This window comes from Zootoca vivipara, chromosome Z2 (assembly GCF_965207765.1).
Source record: "Zootoca vivipara chromosome Z2, rZooViv2.hap1.1, whole genome shotgun sequence".
Taxonomy (NCBI): domain Eukaryota; kingdom Metazoa; phylum Chordata; class Lepidosauria; order Squamata; family Lacertidae; genus Zootoca; species Zootoca vivipara.
The window spans coordinates 37,317,540-37,343,967 of record NC_142585.1 but is presented as its reverse complement, the minus strand read 5'-3'; the positions used below and the strand labels follow the sequence as shown (position 1 = coordinate 37,343,967).

The 26,428-nt window shown below is 47.4% G+C and overlaps 1 protein-coding gene across 3 annotated transcripts in view; it reads left to right on the top strand.

The window, feature by feature from the left end:
- The first annotated feature begins 752 nt into the window (after nucleotides 1-752).
- Nucleotides 753-26,428, top strand: part of LAMC3 (laminin subunit gamma 3) — a 96,905-nt gene continuing 71,229 nt past the window's right edge. Inside the window, exons 1-2 of one of the 3 annotated variants that reach the window (XR_009557032.2) lie at nucleotides 753-1,237; nucleotides 15,217-15,521. Coding sequence is in view for 2 of the 3 variants with exons in the window: in XM_060270544.2 (XP_060126527.2) it covers nucleotides 865-1,237; nucleotides 15,217-15,521 (678 nt within the window). In the remaining variant the exon portion in view is untranslated. The remainder of the gene's footprint in view (nucleotides 1,238-15,216; nucleotides 15,522-26,428) is intronic. The other 2 variants (XM_060270544.2, XM_088664831.1) reach the window with 2 other exon arrangements.

Sequence of the window (26,428 nt, the reverse complement as noted above, 5' to 3'; positions counted from 1 at the left end):
CCAGGATTTTGACTCCGCTGTTACAGTAGATTAATCTCAAGGGGCTTTGGTGGATTAACATTCTACGTCCCTTTAAATGTGCTTGTGGGAGGGGGGCTTATAGGTTTGCTTTGTTTTTTCCTTGTTTTTATTATGTTTATTATTATTATTATTATTATTATTATTATTATTATTATTATTACATTAAACAGTCATGTCTTCCCCCAAAGAATTCTGGGAGTTCTAGTGGTTTTTTTTTACATGTGCTGTGAGTTGTTAGGAGAGCCCCAATTGCCCTCCGAGAGTTGCAATCTCAGAGTGGTATAAACAATCAATCCTTCTTCCCAGGGAACTCTGAGAATTGTAGCTCTGTGAGAGCAATAGCAGCCTCCTCATGACTCTCAGCACCTGTAGCAAACTACAGCTCTCAGAATTCTTTAGGGAAAGCCATGACTGTTTAAATTGCTATCATAGCAGTTTAAATTTATGGTGTGAATGTGGCCTTGGAAAGTTGCTAGTTACGATGTGCTGCCACAATGAAGGGTTTTATCTGAGCACAATAAAAGACTTTGGTTCTTTATGGGCCTGTTCTCTAAGTGTCCTCCCTCCAAACCAACCAAACAAACAAACAAACAAACATCCAGTCCCCTTCACTCTTTCTTTGATCCTGAGAATTTTGGGAGGCCATTTTCACCCAGCCCTACAAAATAACCTTTGGATGTGGAGTGTGACGTTTCCATCTCCGTCCACAAGATGGAACTGGGAGAGAGAATATCTGTGGGATTCTTTCTGCTCAGTTAGAGGAGAAGAAGGAGGGAATTGTGAGCGCCTCTTTAAAGCCTGGGATTGTGTAAAGACATTTCAGTGGCTTCTTTGAGGCTGATCATGGCTGGGGTAATCTGGTGTCTGGCTTTGGCTTGGCTGGACCTGCACCTGACCATGGGGGCCATGGATTCATGCTATGATGCCCATGGACGGGCACAGCGCTGTATGCCCATCTTTGAGAATGCCGCATTTGGGAGGCGTGCGCAGGTGTCCAACACATGTGGCTCCCCACCAGAGGATTACTGTCTCCAAATGGGAACACGAGACTCCGCCACACTCTGCCACCACTGTGATGCCAGCAGCGATGTGCTCCACCACAACGCCACCTACCTGACAGACTTCCATAGCCAGGAAGAGCCCACGTGGTGGCAAAGCCAGTCCATGGCCTTCGGGGTTCAGCACCCCAACTCAGTCAATATCACCCTTCACCTGGGTAAGTTGGAGTGACCTTGTTTTTCTCTCTTCTCCCCTCTCCCCTGCAGCAGCCAAACGGTACATTCAAAGCACATTTTCACCTCCAAAAAACCATGGGAACTGTTGTTTATTCTTCACAGAACTCCCAGCACCCTTAACAAACTACTGTTCCCAGGATTCTTGGGGGGGTGTGTGCTTTAAATGAATGGTGTGTACACAGCCTTAATTCAGCATCACATGCAAGCACGCTGGCAGGGTGCAATTCGGGGATGAGTGGGGTGATCTCTCCTACCTAGTTATCTGAAAGGGTGAAACCCTCCTCAACCACTTTACCTTGTTGTTTTTATCTTGGGCTCTCAGCATTTATTTCTGTTAGGTTAGGCCAATGGAATTATTTAGAAACTCAACTTGCAACAAGCTTCTAAAGTTTCTATTTTAATTCAAATAAACTACCCCATATGTGCCCACTTGATAGCTCCAATCAGTGGAATTGGCACTTTTAGAATTGCCACATAATGTTCATTCCGTGGCTGCAAGGAATGGGATCTTTTAAGGCCTCGTTTGCACTATACATTTCATTGAGTTTCACACCACTTCAAACAGAATCATGGAAAATGTAAATTGTTAACAGAGCTGAGTTTTGTTAGGAAGTCCCCCCTTTCCCTCCCAGAGCTACAATTTCCAAAGTAGTTTAACAGTCAAGCCCTCTTCCCATGGAACTCAGGGAATTGTAGCTCTGGGAGGGGAATAGGGAGGTCACCTAACAACACTCAGTACCCTTAAGAAACTACCGCTCCCGGGATTGTTTGGCTATTTAAAGCACTATGATACTCCTTGAAATCTGTAGTGCAAATGGGGCTCTAGATTCTGGAACTCCCTGCCTACACATGTCAGATAGGTATCCTTTAATGTTTTCAGCACCTGCTAAAAGTCTTTTTCTCTAGGCAAGCCTACCCAGCCATGTAGTTTTATAATGAACATTTGTTTTTAAATCTGCTGACTTTGCCTATATTTTGATCATTTCATTATGTCAATTTGAATAAATATTTTATAGCATCTTATGTAAACCGCATAGAAATAATGGGTGATAGTCAACTATTTTTTCCTCAGGGTAGACCTATTAAAATGTTCATTTCTATAGGTTTGCTCTGAGTAAAACATCATTGAATACCACCCATTTGTTTGTTATCAACGGGTTTATAAAACACATATCTATGTATAGTACTGTGATTAACAAAACAGGTATTTTATATTTCGGCTTCCACCTTCATCGGGTACTCTGCTAAAAAATGAAATTATGTTGTGTCCGAAGTGGCAGTTATGGAGCTTTGAGGGTGGAACAATCAGATTGGCTTTGTTTGCTGAAGCTAAACAATGTTGGCACTATTCTCCACACTGTGGCCTGCTAACATGTCCTGCAGTGTGTACATGCATATATCCTATAGATATAGGAAGTGCTTTTATGGGTGGGTGGGGGGAAATGAGGCACTGGTACTCATATGTTGATTAAAAGTGCCATGGATGCCAATGCAATATCGCTGCCATGAGCAAGAGGTGAGGGCCCTCTGGTGAATATCATCACCCAAAAAGCATTGGATATAAACATATATGTTTCCAATTTTAGTCTTATTCAGAGCAGACCCAGAGGAATTAATGAACATGACTAACTTAGGTTTGTTCATTTCGGCAGGTTTACTATAAGTAAAGCTGAGTTAGATACAATCCCTTGCAATTAATATTTTGAATAGCACAGCTGGAAACACTGGTAGATTTTAGATACTGGCAAATATTCCAAATAAAAAACAGCTAAAAATGTGTGTGGTCCAAAAGAATTCCAGTGAAAAAGCTTGAAAAATAGCAATAATCAATCAAATAAAAACCCACAAATGGCTTATCTCTGACAAAATAATAATAATAATATTCCTCTTTGCTGGAGATGGAGAACCTGTGCTGCACTCCCTCCACATGTTGCTAGACTCCAGCTCCCATCAGCCCCAGACAGCATGGTCAACAGCCAGGGGTGATGGACACTGAAGTCCAGTAATATCTGGAGGTCCACAGGTTCCCTATTACTGTGCTAAGATCTTCCCACCTTTCCAAATATTAACTGACTTGTATATGTTGCTATTTCCGGTATACTAGAATTTGTTAGTGAATGTTAGCAATAAATAAATATTGAATCATAGAATCGTAGAGTTGGAAGAGACCACAAGAGCCATCCAGTCCAACCCCCTGCCAAGCAGGAAACACCATCAAAGCATTCTTGACATATGCCTGTCAAGCCTCTGCTTAAAGACCTCCAATAAGAAGGAGACTCCACCACACTCCTTGGTAGCAAATTCCACTGCCGAACAGCTCTTACTGTCAGGAAGTTCTTCCTAATGTTTAGGTGGAATCTTCTTTCTTGTAGTTTGAATCCATTGCTCCGTGTCCGCTTCTCTGGAGCAGCAGAAAACAACCTTTCTCCCTCCTCTATATCAGTGTTTCTCAACCTTTTTTGGGCAAAGGCACACTTGTTTCATGAAAAAAATCACGAGGCACACCACCATTAGAAAATGTTTAAAAAATTAACTCTGTGCCTATATTGACTATATATAAAGTAATTCTCCCACGGCACACCAGGCAACATCTCGCGGCACACTAGTGTGCCGCGGAACAGTGGTTGAGAAACACTGCTCTATATGACATCCTTTTATATATTTGAACATGGCTATCATATCACCCCTTAACCTTCTCTTCTCCAGGCTAAACATACCCAGCTCCTTAAGCCGTTCCTCATAAGGCATCGTTTCCAGGCCTTTGACCATTTTGGTTGCCCTCTTCTGGACATGTTCCAGCTTGTCCGTATCCTTCTTGAACTGTGGTGCCCAGAACTGGACACAGTACTCCAGGTGAGGTCTGACCAGAGCAGAATAAGTGGTACCATTACTTCCCTTGATCTAGATGCTATACTCCTATTGATGCAGCCCAGAATTGCATTGGCTTTTTTAGCTGCTGCATCACACTGCTGACTCATGTCAAGTTTGTGGTCTACCAAGACTCCTAGATCCTTTTCACATGTACTGCTCTCAAGCCAGGTGTCACCCATCCTGTATTTGTGCCTTTCATTTTTTATTTTTTTTGCCCAAGTGTAGTACTTTGGGCATATTGAAGAGAAGATAACCACTGCAGCAATTACCCTGGAAAGTGCCAAACATAGAAATTCCTGGGTTTAGCCTAAGCAAACTAGTTGGGCTGGGCTGGTTGAATGTAAAGCATTATGAAACCAGGGCCAGGCATCCACACATCAAAGAAGGTGTTTGGGTCTGTACAAATCAGGGGTTGCAAAGGTATGGTAATCGGGAGGGGCCTGAATAGCTGTTGGCCTCCATCTGTCTCGAGAGACAATGGAGTGTACCTCCAGGGGTAAAGTCAAACCACTGTGTTAGCAGCACTGAAGTCACCTCCCTGGGGTGCAAACCTGGGCAGTGTGTATGGAGGTCCTGAACTGCCTAGATGAGGAGACCCACCCTCTTAGACTTGCCCTAATGCCATACAAGAATATAGAAGAAGGGTGGGGGGAGCCGACAGGAGGTGAGGTGTTGCAATTGGCTATGTGTTCTGGGAAGGAGAAGGAGAAAAAAGGGAGAATACCATGCAGGGGCAGGAGGGCATCATATATTAGGACTGGCTGGGGAGCAAGAACAAAGGGGTGGTGCTTAGGATGGCTCTGTCTGCAGTGCTGGGCTGCTATGAAGAACAAATGGCTCTTAAGATGACAATGCTGTAAGATCTGCACCCCCTTAATCTAAACTCAGGTGTAAATATGTGTAATTAAACTGCCTCCGCTGCATCATGCTTCTCAACAGGAACACAACTCCTGGAACCCCCTGGAATCTCATGCACTGCTCAGAAGAGATGGTGTGCAATCTTTGTAACTATGCAGGCATCCTCTCCCCCCCCCCCCCGAATCAACTTGCATGTGACCACATAAATGTCTAGCACCGGGAAATAAATAAATAGATTCGAACCAGGAAATGGGGGGGGAAGCTGGTGAGTTCTTGTGGCTAGCGAGGAGCATAGCTGCCAAGTATCCCGTATCCGCCGGGAAAACCCATTTTTTCTCACCGTTTCTCGGCGGTCTCCCGTTTGGCAGAGAATCCCGGCATTGTCCCTTAAATTCGATTCTTCCTGGCGGCCATTTTTCTGGTGCCGCTTTGCCCTTCTATGGGCACCAGAAAATAGCGGCGCCGGCAGTCGCTTCCGCGCATGACCGGAGGTTGCGTGACGCGACTTCCGGTGGTGCTTCGCCCTTCTATGGGCATCAGAAAATGGCGGCGCCGGCGCCGGAAGTCGCTTTTACGTGTTTCCGGTCATGCGTGGAAGCGACTTCCGGCGCTGGCGCAGCCATTTTCTGGTGCCCATAGAAGGGCAAAGCGCCACCGGAAGTTGCGTCACGCAACTTCCGGTTGTGCGCGCGCTGCCGATCCCGGATCTTTACGATCCGGACTTGGCAGCTATGGCGAGGAGACCCTCCTCAGAGCCTGAAGAGGCATCAGCGGGGCGGGGGGGGGAGCCCCATGAGACCAGAGGTATAGCTGCTCAGACTCCCTGCCTAACAGCTGGTGTATGGGTAGCACAGAAAAAGCAGCCACTTTCCCATGTGTCTGCCAGCCAGCCCCGGAGCTTCAACTCTAGATGTTTTGGTCTGGATTGAAGAGAGAACGGGAGAGAGAGCTGGAGAACAGGGGGGAATAGACACCTAGAAGCTTTTTAGAGGGTGCCCCCCCACTTTATGCTATTTCGTTTATGAGCACTGGGGCATAGAATATAACTCCCACATTAGTGGGGAGATGCCTGTATTGTTAGTGGAACCTCGGTTTAAGTACACAATTGGTTCCGGAAGTCTGTACTTAACCTGAAGTGAACTTAACCTGAAGCGTACTCAACCTGAAGTGAACTTTCCCATTGAAAGTAATGAAAAGTGGATTAATCCGTTCCAGATGGTCCGCGGAGTACTTAAACTGAAGCGTACTTAACCTGAAGCGAACTTTCCTATGGAAAATAATGGAAAGTGGATTAATCTGTTCCAGACGGGTCTGCGGAGTACTTAAACTGAAAGTACTCAAACCGAAGCGTACTTAAACTGAGGTATGACTGTATATATATATATAGTAACTATAGCGATAGCAACACACATACCATCTTGGTGCCTTGCCAGCTCTGAGCAATTTCATTATATCCTTATATCCGGTTGCCCTCCCAAATCTTGGCTCCATTGCAATTATGGAATGATCTCTGATGACTGCTAAACAAATAAGCAGTAACTGCTCTAGCCTGAATCTCGGAGGACAAAACTTTATGTGTGTGTCTATTTAGCATGGTCTATGCTTTGGGGGGGGGCTGTACTGTTGTCCTTCCTAGATGGCAAAACTGGAGGGGGTGGGTGGAGGGTTGGAGGTTCAAGCAACGGCCATCAAGTCCCAAGAGAAGAGAGACCCTTCAGGCCAAGAGAGTTCGGAACAGTCTGCTTCTGAGAGAGGTCGCTCCTTTCCCAACCCCCTGTGAACGCGCCCACATCTGTTACAAATTGACAGGATGTTTGGACTGGCCCTTCTACTTAGGATGAAAGGAGCTTGCCTAGCTCCAGTCTCTGACACCTCTGTTAAACCAGACTTTCCACCGCTTGACCCAGTACTGTGTGTCAAGGAAAAGACAATATGTGTTTTAGAGACAGCTTCTCTGAAAGCCCTTGGACATGACATGGCATGGGAGGACGGAGACAGGAATGTGACTACAGTCATACCTCGGTTTAAGTACGCTTTGGTTTGAGTATTTTCAGTTTAAGTACTCTGCGGACCGTCTGGAACAGATTAATCCACTTTCCATTACTTTCAATGGGAAAGTTCGCTTCAGGTTAAGTACACTTCAGGTTAAGTACAGACTTCCGGAACCAATTGTGTACTTAAACCGAGGTACCACTGTACTAGGAAGAAGCTGGTGTCCACTGAAGCAGAACTTGATTGTCATTTGTTTCTGTTGCTCCTCCCTCACAGAAAATCTGTTCCCAGTGGCCACATTTACACCATACCACTTTAAACTGTTGTGACATGGGTTTTGTGATTTCAGCTCTCTTGACAAAACATGCTGGAGACAGTTCTCTAGTAACAGCTCTTTATTAAAGTGAACAAGACTGAAGACTGAGGAGAGGAAAGCTACATTTATAGGGACAGGGGACTAGCTAGGAAGGGATACATTTTGGAGGGAACAATCTCAAGCAATCACAGTGCTGCCTTTTGGAGGAAACCAATAAGACAGAGGATCCAAATACAGCAGCTTAAATGAACCAATAGTAGCTGTACCCTCTGGAACCAAAAGGCAGTTACTTTATCCTAATGCAAATACAGACAATAATAATACAGATATAAAATCATTTGACTCAATACACAACACCCCTCTCCCCCTAGTGAGCACAGCAGACGTAATCCCTCAGGTACTGTGGGGTCCTACAACTTCTACCTGATCTCCTGACAACAGGTGTTGCAGGTTCTGGATTGGGTGTTACCTGTGGTGGAGGGGCTGCTATAGGGTTTTCATCAGGAACAGATGGAGTCCCAGACATCTCAGGGTCCCCGACCTGTACCTCGTCATCATGAGGACTAGCAGACCCTGGTTCATTTGCTGAAACCCCTGGTGACTGCACCTCTGGACCATTTTCACTCTGGTCTCGCAGCTGTGCGTCATTAGCCAGGGATGAATTATCTGACTCCTCCCTGCTGAGCGCCCGGCGCCTCAGCTGATCTATATGTCTCTTCCAAACTTGCCCATTTTCCAAGGTCACATAATAGGACACAGGTCCACTAGCCCGGGTGATCACACCGGCCACCCACCGCGGACCTCGTGAATAGTTCCTCACCCAGACCAGATCTTCAGGGGCGAGATACCTTGTTGTGTCAGTCTCAGCCTGGGGGGTTGCTCTTGAATTACGGTTTGGCATTTTATCTGGGTGGACATAATCCAGCACCGTTACCAGTCTTCTACCTAAGAGCAGCTCGGCTGGCGACTTGCCCGTCGCAGTACACGGCGTCGCATGCTGCAAAAATAACATTCGCGCAATGCGAGCCGACCAGTTACCCTCCATTAAGCGCGCAATGGATTCTTTGGCTGTTCTTACCATGCGCTCAGCCTGCCCATTGGAGGATGGGTGAAAGGGCGCGGATGTGACCCCTCTTATAAAGTTATCAGCCAAGAATGCCCTGAATTCTTGGGATACAAAAGCTGCCCCATTATCTGATACAATGGTCTCAGGTAACCCGTGGGTAGCAAACAGCTGCCTCAACACCTTGATTACGGCAGCTGATGCCATGCTAGGGACCATCGCCACTTCTAACCATTTGGAATATGCATCAACGATAACCAAAAAGACCTTCCCTTGGAATGGCCCAGCAAAATCTATGTGCAGCCGGCTCCAGGGAGTCCTGGACTGCTCCCACCAGTGGACTGGTGCTCTGGCCACTTCTGGCCGCACCTCTTGGCATGCCTTGCATGTTTGTACCCATTGTTCTATGTTCTGGTCCATTCCAGGCCACCACACATAACATCGGGCTAGCGACTTCATCCTGACCATTCCCGGGTGTCCCATGTGAAGCGTCTCAAGAACCCTGTTTCTCAGTGGTGCTGGGATGATCACCCTATCTCCCCATAGGAGACAACCCTTATGCATGGACAATTCGTGCTGCCTTGTCGCATAAGGCCTGAATTTTTCTTCATGCGGACCACCTGGCCACCCCCTCCCCACCCAAGTGAGCACACGGGAGAGAACAGCATCTTTCCTAGTTTTCTCAGCTATATCCGTAGCTGTTACAGGAGCCCCCGGAAGTGTTTCTAGCATCATAATGTGCTCCGCCGGAGCAGGATCCTCATTGCTCCCGCCAGGAAGGGGCAATCGACTCAGCGCATCAGCATGGCACAACTGTTTCCCCGGCACATGGGTCAAGGTGTACTGGAACCCATTCAGGAATATTGACCAACGCAACATTCTGGGGGAGAGAATTTGTGGCGTTTGTTTGTTTGGGTTGAACAACCCTAACAGTGGTTTGTGGTCCGTTTCAATGGAGAAATGGCGACCGTACAAATAATCATAGAACCTTTTGATTCCGGACACAATAGCCAGTGCCTCTTTATCAATTTGAGCATAGTTGCGCTCTGTGGGCGACAACGTACGGGAATAGAAAGAGATGGGCTTTTCCGACCCATCCGGTTCCCTATGACTCAGCACAGCCCCCAGACCGTATTGAGAGGCATCACATGCCAGGACCAGCGGCTTTGACTCATCATAATGAGCAAGGACGCTCCTGCTACTCAGCATTCCTCGCAAGGAGTCAAAAGCCTTCTGCTGCTCCCGCCCCCATCGCCACACATTCTTTTTCTGCAATAGTCTATGTAATGGTTCAGCTACCGAAGCTTTCTGGGGCAAGAACGAATGATAAAAGTTAATAAGTCCCAGGAATGACTGCAACTCCGTCTTGTTCTGTGGTCGTGGTGCCTCGATGATGGCCTTAATCTTAGCATCTGTGGGGTGGATGCCTGATGCATCAATTTTAAACCCCAAGAAATCCACAGTTGGCACCCCAAAACTGCATTTTTCTTTTTTCAGTTGCAACCCCACCTCCTTGAACTTGAGCAACACTGCACGGACACGCGCAACCAGTTCCTGTGGGTCTTTTCCAGCAATCAAAACGTCATCAAAAAATGGCAAGACCCCCGGCAGACCTCTTAACAGGCGTTCCATGAGCCCTTGAAAAATCCCTGGGGCCACACAAACTCCGAACTGTAATCTGTTAACTCTGAACGCCCCTTTATGTGTGACAATAGTCTGTGCTTCCGCTGATTGTGGGGTTACTGGCAGCTGTTGGTAAGCTTGTGCCAGGTCAATTTTGGCGAACACCTTGCCCCCAGCCAGTTTAGCCAACAGATGTGATACGACTGGAATGGGGTATGAGTTTCCCCTGAGTGCCTTATTGATAGTACATTTGTAATCTGCACATATCCTGACTTCCCCATTTGCTTTAAGGGGCGTGACGATTGGAGTCTCCCACTTAGCAGAGTCCACGGGTGAGAGAACTCCCTGCTTGACCAATTTATCCAGCTCTGCCTCGATCTTGGGTTGCAGTGCAAATGGCACTCGCCTTGGTTTGAGTCGGATTGGGGCCACACCGGGGTCCAACTCGAAGTCAACTGGGGGCCCTTTATAACAACCCAGTTTTCCATTAAAGAGACCAGCAAATTCCTTGCATAATGCCTCGCTCATCTCAGGGCAGGTTTGGATTGAATTAAGCCCTGAGATACTCAGTCCCAGGGCGGGGAACCAGTCAGTGCCCAGGAGACTGGGGCGACTGCCCTTCGCAATCACCAGTTTGAGTACAGCCTGTTTGTCCCGGAACTGTACTCTCACGGCACACATTCCCATAACATGGATGCGGCCTGCTGAGTACGACTGCAAGGTTGCCGGGAAGGGCTCCAGAGGGGGCAACTTACCCCTGGGGAAGAATGTCTTCGCGGTCTGGTCCGACACGATGGTGAATGCAGATCCGGAGTCCACCTCCATGTCGCACTGCTGACCCTCAATCTTCACCTTGACGTGTGCCTTGCCTTGCGCTGGAAACTGCACGGCCCTCCCGTTGATCTCCGTTACGTAGTGGCAGTCCTTTAGAAAACGAGTTGCTGTGGGCGGTCTGCGATGCTCCAGTCTAGGTGCTCCTGTTGCTCCCGACGCCGCCGATCTACAGACCCTGGCGATGTGACCCGTCTTTCCGCACGTCCGGCACATAGCATCCCTGAAACGACAACTCTTCCGCTCATGGTTTCCGCCACAACCTGGGCAACTGCCTCGGCGATCTTTGTGCACTGTGCAGGCCTGACGCACCAACTCGACCCCACGGACTGGGCTCTGGCTCGGAGTAGCCTCTAGCTCGTCCATGGCATGCGCAACTTCTATCTGTGGCTTAGTGGCCTTGCGACTGGCATCAAGCTCCTCTCTTTCATAATTCTCCGTGGCGGTGGCCTCCTTCAAGGCTGAAGCAAGGGTAACCTCTTCTTTAGCCACGATGCGTCTTCTGGCTTTCTTGCTGCTCAGACCACCAATAAACCGATCCAGGAGAGTCTCTTCCAGATTTTGGAAGCCGCAGTGCTGAGCGAGCTTCCGGAGTTCAGCCAGAAATGTGGATACAGACTCCCCAGCATGCTGCTGCCTCTTATGGAACTCCATCCGCCGGGCCATCTTGGTCTCAGTAGGCGCCAAGTGGCTTGTTAGGCAGGCAAGAATATCTTTGAGAGATGTCTCACTCAGCTTCGCTGGAGCAAGTAATGCCTTGGCCAGCTTGAAGGTCTCGGGCCCACAGTAGCTCAGGAATGTGGCCCTTCTTTTGCTGGCATCGGTGATCCCTTGAGCCACTGCAAAGAACTCGAAGCGTTCGACGTAGTCTTCCCATGTGTGGGGCTCTGATGGCTGGAAGGGCTCCAATACCCTTGGACTCTCCATTGTCCTAGCGGGCAGGGTCGTCTTCTCAGCTGGCCAGTGAGTCTTGTTCTCAGCTGCAATCCGGACTCTGAGGCAGGGTTGTGTTTAACCGCTCCTCAGCATTCCGGATCCCATCCTCGTCGCCAGTTGTTGTGACGTGGGTTTTGTGATTTCAGCTCTCTTGACAAAACATGCTGGAGACAGTTCTCTAGTAACAGCTCTTTATTAAAGTGAACAAGACTGAAGACTGAGGAGAGGAAAGCTACATTTATAGGGACAGGGGACTAGCTAGGAAGGGATACATTTTGGAGGGAACAATCTCAAGCAATCACAGTGCTGCCTTTTGGAGGAAACCAATAAGACAGAGGATCCAAATACAGCAGCTTAAATGAACCAATAGTAGCTGTACCCTCTGGAACCAAAAGGCAGTTACTTTATCCTAATGCAAATACAGACAATAATAATACAGATATAAAATCATTTGACTCAATACACAACATAAACAAAAATGGCTTCCCCAAAAAGATTACTGGTATGTGAGCTATAGTTTGTTAAAGGTGCTAAGGTGACCCCTGTTCCCCACACAGAGTTAGAATTTCCAGAGTTCCCTGTGAAAAGGGATTGACTGGTAAGAATTGTAGTCCTTAGTGTAGGACTGTCGGCAATCTATGAGAGATTGCAATTCCCACAGGCTCTGTTGGAGATGGGAGAAGAACACATTGTCCTAGCTGAAGAACAGCACATTTTCTGGAACCGGAGCAAACTGCAGTTGAGTCTAACAGTGGCAAAGTAAACACAAACGACTCTGGGGTTGCAGCGCTCATCTCACTTTACTGGCCGAGGAAGCCGGCGTTTGTCCACAGACAGTTTTTCTGGGTCATGTGGCTAGCATGACTAAGCCGCTTCTGGTGAACCAGAGCAGCGCACGGAAACGCCGTTTACCTTCCCTCCGGAGCGGTACCTATTTATCTACTTGCACTTTGATGTGCTTTCGAACTGCTAGATTGGCAGGAGCTGGGACCGAGCAACGGGAGCTCACCCCATTGCAGGGATTCGAACCACTGACCTTCTGATCGGCAAACTCACTCCTTAGTGCTCACAAGAGCCTTCAATTGCTCATTTTTTATGATGCAGAAATGCCTGCAACAGACATCTCCCCCTCATCTGTTCCAGGGTTACTTGCCAATCCCCTACCCTGCCCAAGTGAGGGGCACAGAAAGTCTGTTGGTGGATTCAAAATCTCATCTTTTACTTGCTAATCAATGACAGATGCTGACATTTACCCTTGCAGTAGCTGTTGGAAACGCAACACATGCCTGGAAGGTTCTTGCATTGTCCCAGCTCCTTCACAGACATTTTTCATATGGGTGCAATTAAGTGTTTGTTTTCCCCGCCCCTTAGTCCCAGAATAATTGCCTTTTCTCAACATTTTGGATTCATTAGGGTCTCAAATGAGGCTAGCTGATTATGGTGTCTCTTTTCATTGCAAATAATTTTGCAGCGGGGAAGTGACTCTTCACTGTTTGGATTCTTTCCCTTGTGGCTGACAAAAGAATCGGTTATTGTTGTTGTTTTTTCAAAAAATAAAATAAAAATAAATAAAAAATGAATGCTGGATGAAGGAACTGAGAAATCCTGTTTCTGCTCACCATAAGGGGAAACAGACACTGTGTCACCTTCTTTCCAACCCAAAAAATGGCTAGCAGTGCACATGTTGATCTAATTCTTGAGGACTATTTTCGGCAGGCTGGCGTCACTGTGTCCGTGCAGCACCCTCAGGCTCTGACGCAGTCCCTTGAAAGGTCACTGAAACTTAGAGGGGGAAATATCTGTTCCTGAAAGGAGAAGTAAAGTGGATAGGTAGCAGGGCAACATAGAGGTCCCCTCTGCTATAGATGATGGTTGAACCAACAGAAGGAATGAGTGGTTGAGCTGTGACCTGGCGCAAGTGGCATTGGCCTTTCACCTGCCACTACATACTTCCCACCAAAAGAATAAGGCCCCACGCTGCACTATACATTTAAAACACTATAATATCACTATAATATTGCTCTGGTTTGCCAGAAGCGGCTTTGTCATGCTGGCCACATGACCTGGAAACTGTACGCCGGCTCCCTCGGCCAATAATGCGAGATTAGCGCGCAACCCCAGAGTCGGTCACGACTGGACCTAATGGTCAGGGGTCCCTTTACCTTTACCTTTAATATCACTTTAAGCAGTCATGGCTTCCTCCCACCCACCAAATACTCCTAGGAACTGTAGCTTGTTCTGTGTGGTGAGAGTTGTTAGAAGAATGCTGTTCCGAGCAAAGAGCTACAATTCCTAGAGTTCCCTGTGAAGAGGGATTGAGTTTTGATACCTAGAACATAAAGTCAGTTCACATGAGGTAAAAGTAAGGCCTCTGAAGCCCAGCCAGCAGTACCCCACATTAACTGGAACAAGCACCCTACCACATGCCAAAGAATCCTCCGGGAAGTTCTGAGTTTCCTCAGCAGATGAACTGATGCGGGCAAGGGTGTAACTATTGTTTTTGTTTTTTTAAACCCACTGATTGCTATAACTGCATTATGGCCCTTACTGATTTAATCCGTCCCAGCTGCTTTTTCCATCTTTTGCTGGCACGGGACAGCCCTAATGCCACTGCGCCACGATGCTTTCTGTGGATGAAAGACCTTTGCTTGTTGATTTAGGGCAGAAGGAGGAGGAGAAGAAATAAACATTCACATTTAGATCCAAGAGATAGAGGGGAAAGTAGAGCTCTCTGTTTTTTATTTCAAGAATGCTAGAGGGTCCTGCTGAGACATAGGGATGCAGGAGAAAATTGATTCAGTTCACAGTTAAAGGCGAACCGGCCATAATTTGTACTTCCCCAAACAATACACAAGCTGTAACTTAGCCATCCTTCAAAATGCTCAAAATCTTGCATTGCAGTTCTCAAACCAAGTTATTGATACCAAAAACGATAAATGAGTGTCATGTGTGCAGGAAAATGCATAGATTAGTAAATATATATATATTTAAATGCATTATCTTAAGGGAAATTTATTGCAAAAGTGCGTACATCAGGCAAAATTGTATACAGACAAGTGTCTATTAGGAAATTTTCTCACTAAGATGCTAGTGAATTTTCATGGGGACTTGTTAAAAAAAAGATATTCACAAAGTGATATGGAAATGTGGAGAAATGAGTTTAAGACTGGAAAAACAAGAAACTGAAATTGACTTATTCTCCTATGCCCAGCTGGAAAGGAATGAAAAGAATGTTTATAAGCAAGGTAATATTTTTTTTGGAAGAGACAATAGGGCACATCAACAAAAAGGTTGTAGCATGGAGTGTTCCCTGTTCAGGGACAGGGTGACTGGCCAAATGACACCTCTCCTGAGGAGAATTCTGAGGAGAATTTATCACTTTAACAAAAAAACACCCCACCCGAAGATAACAGTGATCAAAGTGGAGAATTTAACAACACTTGACCATTCTTTATTTTCTCTCCTTTTAGGAAAATCTTATGAAATCACCTACGTGAGGTTGAAATTTCACACCAGCCGCCCAGAAAGCTTTGCCATCTATAAGCGGAGCCATTCTAACAGCCCCTGGATCCCTTATCAGTACTACAGCGCCTCGTGTGAGAAGACATATAGGAAGCCGGAAGGGCAGTTCTTGCGACCTGGCCAAGATGAGCGGGTGGCGCTCTGTACAGACGAGTTCAGCGACATTTCCCCACTGAGTGGGGGAAATGTGGCTTTCTCCACCCTTGAAGGCCGGCCTAGTGCCTACAGCTTTGACCAGAGTCCCATTCTGCAGGTACAAATCTCTGGCTGGGTGGTCCCTTTGTTGTTGTTGTTGTTTAGTCGTTTAGTCGTGTCCGACTCTTCGTGACCCCATGGACCATAGCACGCCAGGCACTCCTGTCTTGCACTGCCTCCCGCAGTTTGGTCAAACTCATGTTCGTAGCTTCGAGAACACTGTCCAACCATCTTGTCCTCTGTCGTCCCCTTCTCCTAGTGCCCTCAATCTTTCCCAACATCAGGGTCTTTTCCAAGGATTCTTCTCTTCTCATGAGGTGGCCAAAGTATTGGAGCCTCAGCTTCACGATCTGTCCTTCCAGGGAGCACTCAGGGCTGATTTCCTTAAGAATGGATAGGTTTGATCTTCTTGCAGTCCATGGGACTCTCAAGAGTCTCCTCCAGCACCATAATTCAAAAGCATCAATTCTTCGGCGATCAGCCTTCTTTATGGTCCAGCTCTCACTTCCATACATCACTACTGGGAAAACCATAGCTTTAACTATACGGACCTTTGTCGGCAAAGTGATGTCTCTGCTTTTTAAGATGCTGTCTAGGTTTGTCATTGCTTTTCTCCCAAGAAGCAGGCGTCTTTTAATTTCGTGACTGCTGTCACCATCTGCAGTGATCAAGGAGCCCAAGAAAGTAAAATCTCTCACTGCCTCCATTTCTTCCCCTTCTATTTGCCAGGAGGTGATGGGACCAGTGGCCATGATCTTGGTTTTTTTGATGTTGAGCTTCAGACCATATTTTGCGCTCTCCTCTTTCACCCTCATTAAAAGGTTCTTTAATTCCACCTCGCTTTCTGCCATCAAGGTTGTGTCATCTGCATATCTGAGGTTGTTGATATTTCTTCCGGCAATCTTAATTCCGGCTTGGGATTCATCTAGTCCAGCCTTTCGCATGATGAATTCTGCATATAAGTTAAATAAGCAGGGAGACAATATACAACCTTGTCGTACTCCTTTCCCAATTTTGAACCAATCAGTTGTTCCATATCCAGTTCTAACTGTAGCTTCTTGTCCCACATAGAGATTTCTCAGGAGACAGATGAGGTGATCAGGCACACCCATTTCTTTAAGAACTTGCCATAGTTTGCTGTGGTCGACACAGTCAAAGGCTTTTGCATAGTCAATGAAGCAGAAGTAGACGTTTTTCTGGAACTCTCTAGCTTTCTCCATAATCCAGCGCATGTTTGCTATTTGGTCTCTGGTTCCTCTGCCCTTTCGAAATCCAGCTTGCACTTCTGGGAGTTCTCGGTCCACATACTGCCTAAGCCTGCCTTGTAGAATTTTAAGCATAACCTTGCTAGCGTGTGAAATGAGCGCAATTGTGCGGTAGTTGGAGCATTCTTTGGCACTGCCCTTCTTTGGAATTGGGATGTAGACTGATCTTCTCCAATCCTCTGGCCATTGCTGAGTTTTCCAAACTTGCTGGCATATTGGGTGTAGCACCTTAACAGCATCATCTTTTAAAATTTTAAATAGTTCAGCTGGAATATCATCACTTCCACTGGCCTTGTTATTAGCAATGCTTTCTAAGGCCCATTTGACTTCACTCTCCAAGATGTCTGGCTCAAGGTCAGCAACCACACTACCTGGGGTGTATGAGACCTCCATATCTTTCTGGTATAATTCCTCTGTGTATTCTTGCCACCTCTTCTTGATGTCTTCTGCTTCTGTTAGGTCCTTACCACTTTTGTCCTTGATTATGGTAATCTTTGTACGAAATGTTCCTTTCATATCTCCAATTTTCTTGAACAGATCTCTGGTTTTCCCCATTCTATTGTTTTCCTCTATTTCTTTGCATTGCTCATTTAAGAAGACCCTCTTGTCTCTCCTTGCTGTTTTTTGGAAATCTGCATTCAGTTTCCTGTATCTTTCCCTATCTCCCTTGCATTTTGCTTGCCTCCTCTCCTCCGCTATTTGTAAGGCCTCGTTGGATAGCCATTTTGCTTTCTTGCATTTCCTTTTCTATGCTGCCTCCTGTATAATGTTACGAGCCTCCATCCATAGTTCTTCAGGCACTCTGTCCACCAAATCTAAATCCTTAAACCTGTTCCTCACTTCCACTGTGTATTCATAAGGGATTTGATTCAGATTGTATCTTACTGGCCCAGTGGTTTTTCCTACTTTCTTCAGTTTAAGCTGGAATTTTGCTATAAGAAGCTGATGATCTGAGTTACAGTCAGCTCCAGGTCTTGTTTTTGCTGACTGTATAGAGCTTCTCCATCTTTGGCTGCAGAGAATATAATCAATCTGATTTCGATGCTGCCCATTTGGTGATATCCATGTGTAGAGTCGTCTCTTGTGTTGTTGGAAGAGAGTGTTTGTGATGACCAGCTTGTTCTCTTGACAGAACTCTATTAGCCTTTGCCCTGCTTCATTTTGAACTCCAAGGCCAAACTTGCCAGTTGTTCCTTTTATCTCTTGATTCCCTACTTTAGCATTCCAATCCCCTGTAATGAGAAGAACATCCTTCTTTGGTGTCATTTCTAGAAGTTGTTGTAGGTCTTCATAGAATTGGTCAATTTCACTTTCTTCAGCACCGGTAGTTGGTGCATAAAGGGTGGTCCCTTTATAATAATAATAATTTATTATTTATACCCCGCCCTTCTGGCCGGGTCTCCCCAGCCACTCTGGGCGGCTTCCAACAGAAAAATACAACACATTAATCTATTAAACATTAAAAGCCTCCCTGAACAGGGCTGCCTTCAGATGTCTTCTAAAAGTCTGGTAGTTGTTTTCCTTTTTGACATCTGTTGGGTGGGCGTTCCACAGGGCAGGCGCCACCACCGAGAAGGCCCTCTGCTAGTTCCCTGCAACTTGGCTTCTCGCAACGAGGGAACCGCCAGAAGGACCTCAGTGTCCGGGCAGAACGATGGAGGTGGAGACGCTCCTTCAGGTATACTGGACCAAGGCCATTTAGGGCTTTAAAGGTCAGCACTAACACTTTGAATTGTGCTCAGAAACGTACTGGGAGCCAATGTAGATCTTTCAAGACCGGTGTTATGTGGTCTCGGCGGCCGCTCTCAGTCACCAATCTAGCTGCCGCATTCTGGATTAGTTGTAGTTTCCGAGTCACCTTCAAAGGTAGCCCCATGTAGAGCGCATTGCAGTAGTCCAAGCGGGAGATAACTAGAGCATGCACCACTCTGGCGAGACAGTGTGCAGGCAGGTAGGGTCTAAGCCTGCGTACCAGATGGAGCTGATAGACAGCTGCCCTGGACACAGAATTGACCTGTGCCTCCATGGACAGCTGTGAGTCCAAAATGACTCCTAGGCTGCGCACCTGGTCTTTCAGGGGCACAGTTACCCCATTCAGAACCAGGGAATCCTCCACACCTGCCCACATCCTGTCCCCCACAAACAGTACTTCTGTCTTGTCAGGATTCAACCTCAATCTGTTAGCCGCCATCCATCCTCCAACCGCCTCCAGGCACTCACACAGGACCTTCACTGCCTTCACTGGTTCTGATTTGAAAGAGGTAGAGCTGGATATCATCCGCATACTGATGAACACCCAGCCCAAACCCCCTGATGATCTCTCCCAGCGGCTGCATGTAGATGTTAAAAAGCATGGGGGAGAGGACAGAACCCTGAGGCACCCCACAAGTGAGAGCCCAGGGGTCTGAACACTCACCCCCCCCCAACCACTTTCTGAACACGGCCCAGGAGGAAGGAGCGGAACCACTGTATAACAGTGCCCCCAGCTCCCAACCCCTCTAGACAGTCCAGAAGGATGTTATGGTCGATGGTGTCAAAAGCCGCTGAGAGATCCAGCAGGACTAGGAAACAGCTCTCACCTCTGTCTCTAGCCCGCCGGAGATCATCCACCAGTGCGACCAGGGCCGTTTCAGTCCCATGATGAGGCCTGAATCGGGACTGGAAGCGATCCAAATGGTCCGCTTCTTCCAGGCATGCCTGGAGTTGTTCAGCAACCTGGAGTTGTTCAGATCCAAATGGTCCGCTTCTTCCAGGCATGCCTGGAGTTGTTCAGCAACCACTCGCTCAATCACCTTGCCCAAGAATGGAAGATTTGAGACTGGGCGATAGTTGGCCATATTAGCCGCATCTAAAGATGGTTTTTTAAGAAGCGGTTTAATGACTGCCTCTTTCAGCGGGTCTGGGAATACTCCCTCATAGAGGGAAGCATTTATTACCCCGCAGAGCCCATCGCCCAGCCCTTCCCGGCTCGCTTTTATTAGCCAGGATGGGCAAAGGTCAAGGAGACAGGTGGTTGGTTTCACTCGTCCAAGCAGCCTGTCCACATCCTCGGAGGTAACAAATTGAAATTGATCCCATGAAACGTGACTAGACAGGGTTCCAGCACTCTCCCGCCCCGGCCCTGCTCCCACGGTGGAGTCTACCTCCCTCCGAATCTGAGCGACTTTATCTGCAAAAAACTTTGCAAAAGCATTACAGGAGATATTGGGGTCCCTACCAGGCCCCAATGACGAAGGTGGTTCGGATAGATTGCGAACCACCTGGAACAGTCTCCTGCTGCTGTTTTCTGCAGATGTGATAGAAACGGTGAAGAAGGTCCTCTTTGCCGTCGCCATTGCCACTTGGTAGGCTCGAAGTTGAGCTCTAGCCCGTGTTCGGTCAGATTCAGAATGAGTTTTCCACCACCGATGCTCTAGACGTCTCAACGACTGTTTCATCGCCCTCAGCTCCGGGGAAAACCATGGGGCTGTCCGGGCTCCATGCAATCGGAGAGGGCGCTTTGGAGCCAAACAGTCAATGTTGTTGTTGTTTAGTCGTTTAGTCGTGTCCGACTCTTCGTGACCCCATGGACCATAGCACGCCAGGCACTCCTGTCTTGCACTGCCTCCCGCAGTTTGGTCAAACTCATGTTCGTAGCTTCGAGAACACTGTCCAACCATCTTGTCCTCTGTCGTCCCCTTCTCCTAGTGCCCTCAATCTTTCCCAACATCAGGGTCTTTTCCAAGGATTCTTCTCTTCTCATGAGGTGGCCAAAGTATTGGAGCCTCAGCTTCACGATCTGTCCTTCCAGGGAGCACTCAGGGCTGATTTCCTTAAGAATGGATAGGTTTGATCTTCTAGCAGTCCATGGGACTCTCAAGAGTCTCCTCCAGCACCATAATTCAAAAGCATCAATTCTTCGGCGATCAGCCTTCTTTATGGTCCAGCTCTCACTTCCATACATCACTACTGGGAAAACCATAGCTTTAACTATACGGACCTTTGTCGGCAAGGTGATGTCTCTGCTTTTTAAGATGCTGTCTAGGTTTGTCATTGCTTTTCTCCCAAGAAGCAGGCGCCTTTTAATTTCGTGACTGCTGTCACCATCTGCAGTGATCAAGGAGCCCAAGAAAGTAAAATCTCTCACTGCCTCCATTTCTTCCCCTTCTATTTGCCAGGAGGTGATGGGACCGGTGGCCATGATCTTGGTTTTTTTGATGTTGAGCTTCAGACCATATTTTGCGCTCTCCTCTTTCACCCTCATTAAAAGGTTCTTTAATTCCTCCTCGCTTTCTGCCATCAAGGTTGTGTCATCTGCATAGCTGAGGTTGTTGATATTTCTTCCGGCAATCTTAATTCCGGTTTGGGATTCATCTAGTCCAGCCTTTCGCATGATGAATTCTGCATATAAGTTAAATAAGCAGGGAGACAATATACAACCTTGTCGTACTCCTTTCCCAATTTTGAACCAATCAGTTGTTCCATATCCAGTTCTAACTGTAGCTTCTTGTCCCACATAGAGATTTCTCAGGAGACAGATGAGGTGATCAGGCACTCCCATTTCTTTAAGAACTTGCCATAGTTTGCTGTGGTCGACACAGTCAAAGGCTTTTGCATAGTCAATGAAGCAGAAGTAGACGTTTTTCTGGAACTCTCTAGCTTTCTCCATAATCCAGCGCATGTTTGCTATTTGGTCTCTGGTTCCTCTGCCCTTTCGAAATCCAGCTTGCACTTCTGGGAGTTCTCGGTCCACATACTGCCTAAGCCTGCCTTGTAGAATTTTGAGCATAACCTTGCTAGCGTGTGAAATGAGCGCAATTGTGCGGTAGTTGGAGCATTCTTTGGCACTGCCCTTCTTTGGAATTGGGATGTAGACTGATCTTCTCCAATCCTCTGGCCATTGCTGAGTTTTCCAAACTTGCTGGAATATTGGGTGTAGCACCTTAACAGCATCATCTTTTAAAATTTTAAATAGTTCAGCTGGAATATCATCACTTCCACTGGCCTTGTTATTAGCAATGCTTTCTAAGGCCCATTTGACTTCACTCTCCAAGATGTCTGGCTCAAGGTCAGCAACCACACTACCTGGGGTGTATGAGACCTCCATATCTTTCTGGTATAATTCCTCTGTGTATTCTTGCCACCTCTTCTTGATGTCTTCTGCTTCTGTTAGGTCCTTACCACTTTTGTCCTTGATTATGGTAATCTTTGTACGAAATGTTCCTTTCATATCTCCAATTTTCTTGAACAGATCTCTGGTTTTCCCCATTCTATTGTTTTCCTCTATTTCTTTGCATTGCTCATTTAAGAAGACCCTCTTGTCTCTCCTTGCTGCTTTTTGGAAATCTGCATTCAGTTTCCTGTATCTTTCCCTATCTCCCTTGCATTTTGCTTGCCTCCTCTCCTCCGCTATTTGTAAGGCCTCGTTGGACAGCCATTTTGCTTTCTTGCATTTCCTTTTCCTTGGGATGGTTTCCGTTGCTGCCTCCTGTATAATGTTATGAGCCTCCATCCATAGTTCTTCAGGCACTCTGTCCACCAAATCTAAATCCTTAAACCTGTTCCTCACTTCCACTGTGTATTCATAAGGGATTTGATTCAGATTGTATCTTACTGGCCCAGTGGTTTTTCCTACTTTCTTCAGTTTAAGCTGGAATTTTGCTATAAGAAGCTGATGATCTGAGTTACAGTCAGCTCCAGGTCTTGTTTTTGCTGACTGTATAGAGCTTCTCCATCTTTGGCTGCAGAGAATATAATCAATCTGATTTCGATGCTGCCCATTTGGTGATATCCATGTGTAGAGTCGTCTCTTGTGTTGTTGGAAGAGAGTGTTTGTGATGACCAGCTTGTTCTCTTGACAGAACTCTATTAGCCTTTGCCCTGCTTCATTTTGAACTCCAAGGCCAAACTTGCCAGTTATTCCTTTTATCTCTTGATTCCCTACTTTAGCATTCCAATCCCCTGTAATGAGAAGAACATCCTTCTTTGGTGTCATTTCTAGAAGGTGTTGTAGGTCTTCATAGAATTGGTCAATTTCACTTTCTTCAGCACCGGTAGTTGGTGCATAAACTTGGATTACTGTGATGTTAAAAGGTCTGCCTTGGATTCGTATCGAGATCATTCTGTCATTTTTGAGATTGCATCCCATTACAGCTTTTGCCACTCTTTTGTTGACTATGAGGGCCACTCCATTTCTTCTACAGGATTCTTGCCCACAGTAGTAGATATGATAGTCACCCGAACTGAATTCGCCCATTCCCTTCCATTTTAGTTCACTGATGCCCAGGATGTCGATATTTATTCTTGTCATCTCATTTTTGACCACATCCAGCTTACCTCCATCCATGGTTCTTACATTCCAGGTTCCTATGCAATATTTTTCTTTACAGCATCGGACTTTCCTTTCGCTTCCAGGCATATCCGCAACTGAGCGTCCTTTCGGCTTTGGCCCAGCCGCTTCATCAGCTCTGAATCTACTTGTACTTGTCCTCCGCTCTTCCTCAGTAGCATGTTGGACGCCTTCCGACCTGAGGGGCTCATCTTCCAGCGTCATAACTTTTATATGCCTGTTGTCTTTGTCCATGGAGTTTTCTTGGCAGGGATACTGGAGTGGCTTGCCAGTTCCTTCTCCAGGTGGATCACGTTTAGTCAAAACTCTCCACTATGACCTGTCCATCTTGGGTGGCCCTGCATGGCATAGCTCATAGCTTCTCCGAGTTATTCAAGCCCCTTCGCCACGACAAGGCATTGATCCATGAAGGGGTCAGTCAATAGCCCTGGTTAACTCCACATTCCAGCGGGCCACCAGGGTATCTGCTGAAAGGCCATCAACATGGGATAAAACATCTCCTACCACTCTCTGGAAACCATTTGGATCCATTAAGTGGCAGGGGCAGACCATCCAAATAGGTCCCACCTCCCTGCAGAGGGGAAGGGTCGCGGAGAAGTCCAGTTGCACCAGGTAGTGATCTGACCATGGCACTTCGTTAGTTTCGCTTTTACTTAGTGTCAGATCACCAACATCCATAGAGGTAAACACCAGGTCCAAGGCATGTCCACGGCTATGGGTTGGGCCAGACTTATTCAGGGACAGCCCCATGGAGGCCATGCTTTCCACGAAGTCCCGAGCGGCTCCTTGTAAGGTCGTGTCGGCATGGATGTTAAAATCCCCTAAGACAACCAGGCTAGGTGTCTCCAGGAGCACATCCGACACGACCTGAAGCAGCTTGGGCAGGGAATCCTTGGTGCAGCGGGGAGGTCGGTACACCAAAAGGAATCCTGTACTGCCCCTATTGCCCAACTTCCAGAACATGCACTCAGTAAACCTGGTCTCACCAATAGGACGCCTGGTGCAAACTAATGACTTCCTAAAAATCACTGCAACCCCCCCTCCCCACCCAGATGGCCTGGGTTGCTGTGCATAAGAGAAACCTTGTGGACAAGCAGCGGCAAGGACAGGCCCATCTGCTTCATCCAACCAGGTCTCTGTCACACATGCCAGGTCAAATCCTCCATCCACAATCAGGTCGTGGATGGCAGTGGTCTTGTGGATCATTGACCTGGCATTGCACAGCAGCACCTTCAGGTCATGTGGGTATCCCTTGCTGATTCCAGTATCCATCCGGTCAGGACCAGACCCGGAGGCAGGGATAGTCCTCAAACAACGACTGCGCCTGCCTCCTCGGTAATGACATGGTCTGGTCTTAGCATAACTCCTCCTCCTACCCATGATCACTGAGATCTGTTGTCCCAGTGCACCCCCTCCTGTGGATCCTGCCCCAGCCATTTTGTTGGCTGGGACCCACTCCCAGGCAGCCCGGACCCCTCCCCTTAAAAACAGAATAAAACCTATATAAAACAAAAAATACAATAAAACAATACAAACAAAGACAGAAAATTACAAACTAAAATTAGACAAACCCAAATTAAACAGATTCCCAACCCCAAACAAACATCCAATTTAAAAAGGTAAAAGGAAATAAAAAAAACCTTTTAAAACATTTTTAAAAGAACTATGCGCTGTGCAGCAGCAGCAGCAGCAGCAGCAGCAGTAGTGGAATCCGTCCTTAAGAGGCCTGTGGGGCCCCACCCTGGGCCAGGTGGTGAGTGGCAGGAACGGGGAAGTCCTGAGCAGCACAAGGACAGTGGCCTGGTAGTATAATCAGGAAAGCACTGCAGAACAAACTAGTGTAGAATAAATCCGCCCGAAAGACACTATGATTTTGTGAAGAACATGTTGCAGAATTTGCCTGCAATAAAAGACCAGCCTGGAGGGGCCTTGCATCTGGAAGGCCATAGGTTCCCCAATCTTGGAACTGTGTTTCATTTTAACCTCACCCACCCATGCAGGCAGGATGAGGCCAAACAGGAAGGTGCCAGCCTACCAGTGCAGCTCCCCACAAGCCTCCCTTAGACCCTTACCTTGGTCAAGCAGCAGTGTCTGCAATGTGATGGTGGTTTCCAGCAATATTTTGCGGCACGCAGGAGATACTGCGAGATTTCGGTGAGATCTTGAGAGACCTTGCCAGAACCTGCCACTGCTGTCTCTATAGGTTCTGCTGCCTGAAAGTGGCTGCCTCAGTCTGCCCCATAGGTGGACTGGCCCTGCACCTAGGAGGTCCATTGGTTTCAGTTGGCTACAGCAGTTGTTTTCAACCAGTGTGCCATGGCAACCTGGGTGCCTTGAAGAATGCTCGGTTGCCGCGAGCAACACTGGCTTCTGCCCCCCCCCCCACATTCCCTCTCGCATCTCTGTCTCCCCAAGACTTCCACAGCTGTTTCAGCATCCCCAGCTACACGCTCCCCTGGCAAATAGTACCTCTGAGGCTGGCCAGGGGGTACTGGTTGGAGTAAGCAAGCAAGTGGGCGACGGAGCCCAGCCAAGCTAACCCACCAGCCCTTGCTCTTGGGAATGGAGAGACTAGTGGGAGGGCAGGCAGGCAGGCACCATGCTGGCCTTGCTGTGTTCAAGGCCTGCCTGGGAGCTGAGTGCCCAGTGCTGAAGGGGAGCCTTTCTGCCATGCAGGCCTGGCAGTGCCTGCTGTTGCCGTTGCTGTCTCCCAAGGTGTAAAATAGTGGGTAAGAAGGATGAAGACACAGCTCTCAAAACAACCAGCTCTTTATTCTAGCTCTTAATCCAGACAGAACAGTAGCTTAGCCAAGTGGCTTATATAGTACTCAGTAACTTGCAACAGTAACAAACTTCCCCTAGCTACCCAATCCGTGAACAGCACTCTCAATCCTTCATTTGCATGTTGTGGACCTGAGTGAGAACTGCAGCCACAGTGGGCAGGGTAAGAACTGCAGCCACGTTGGCCAGAAAGAGTACTGCAGTTAACTTAATACATCATAACACCCATTGTGGACCTGAGTGAGAACTGCAGCCACAGTGGGCAGGGTAAGAACTGCAGCCACGTTGGCCAGAAGGAGTACTGCAGTTAACTTAATACATAACACAAGGTGCTGGCCTCACATTCACCTTCGGCCAGTCTCTGTTGGGCCACTATGGGTGGGGGCATCCTTTTCAATGTGAGGAGGCACCTCTTTTGGGTACAGGAGGGGCAGCTCAGAGACCAGGGGCAGCGGCTGGCCAGAGGACTCCCAAGGAGAGGGGAGAGGACGCTTAGGGAACACTCCACAAGGGAAAGTGTTCGAAAAGGCGTGAGGGGTTGCTGGCTTTGCAGGCAACGGGTGATATAACGGCTCGTGAGCCCCACGGGGG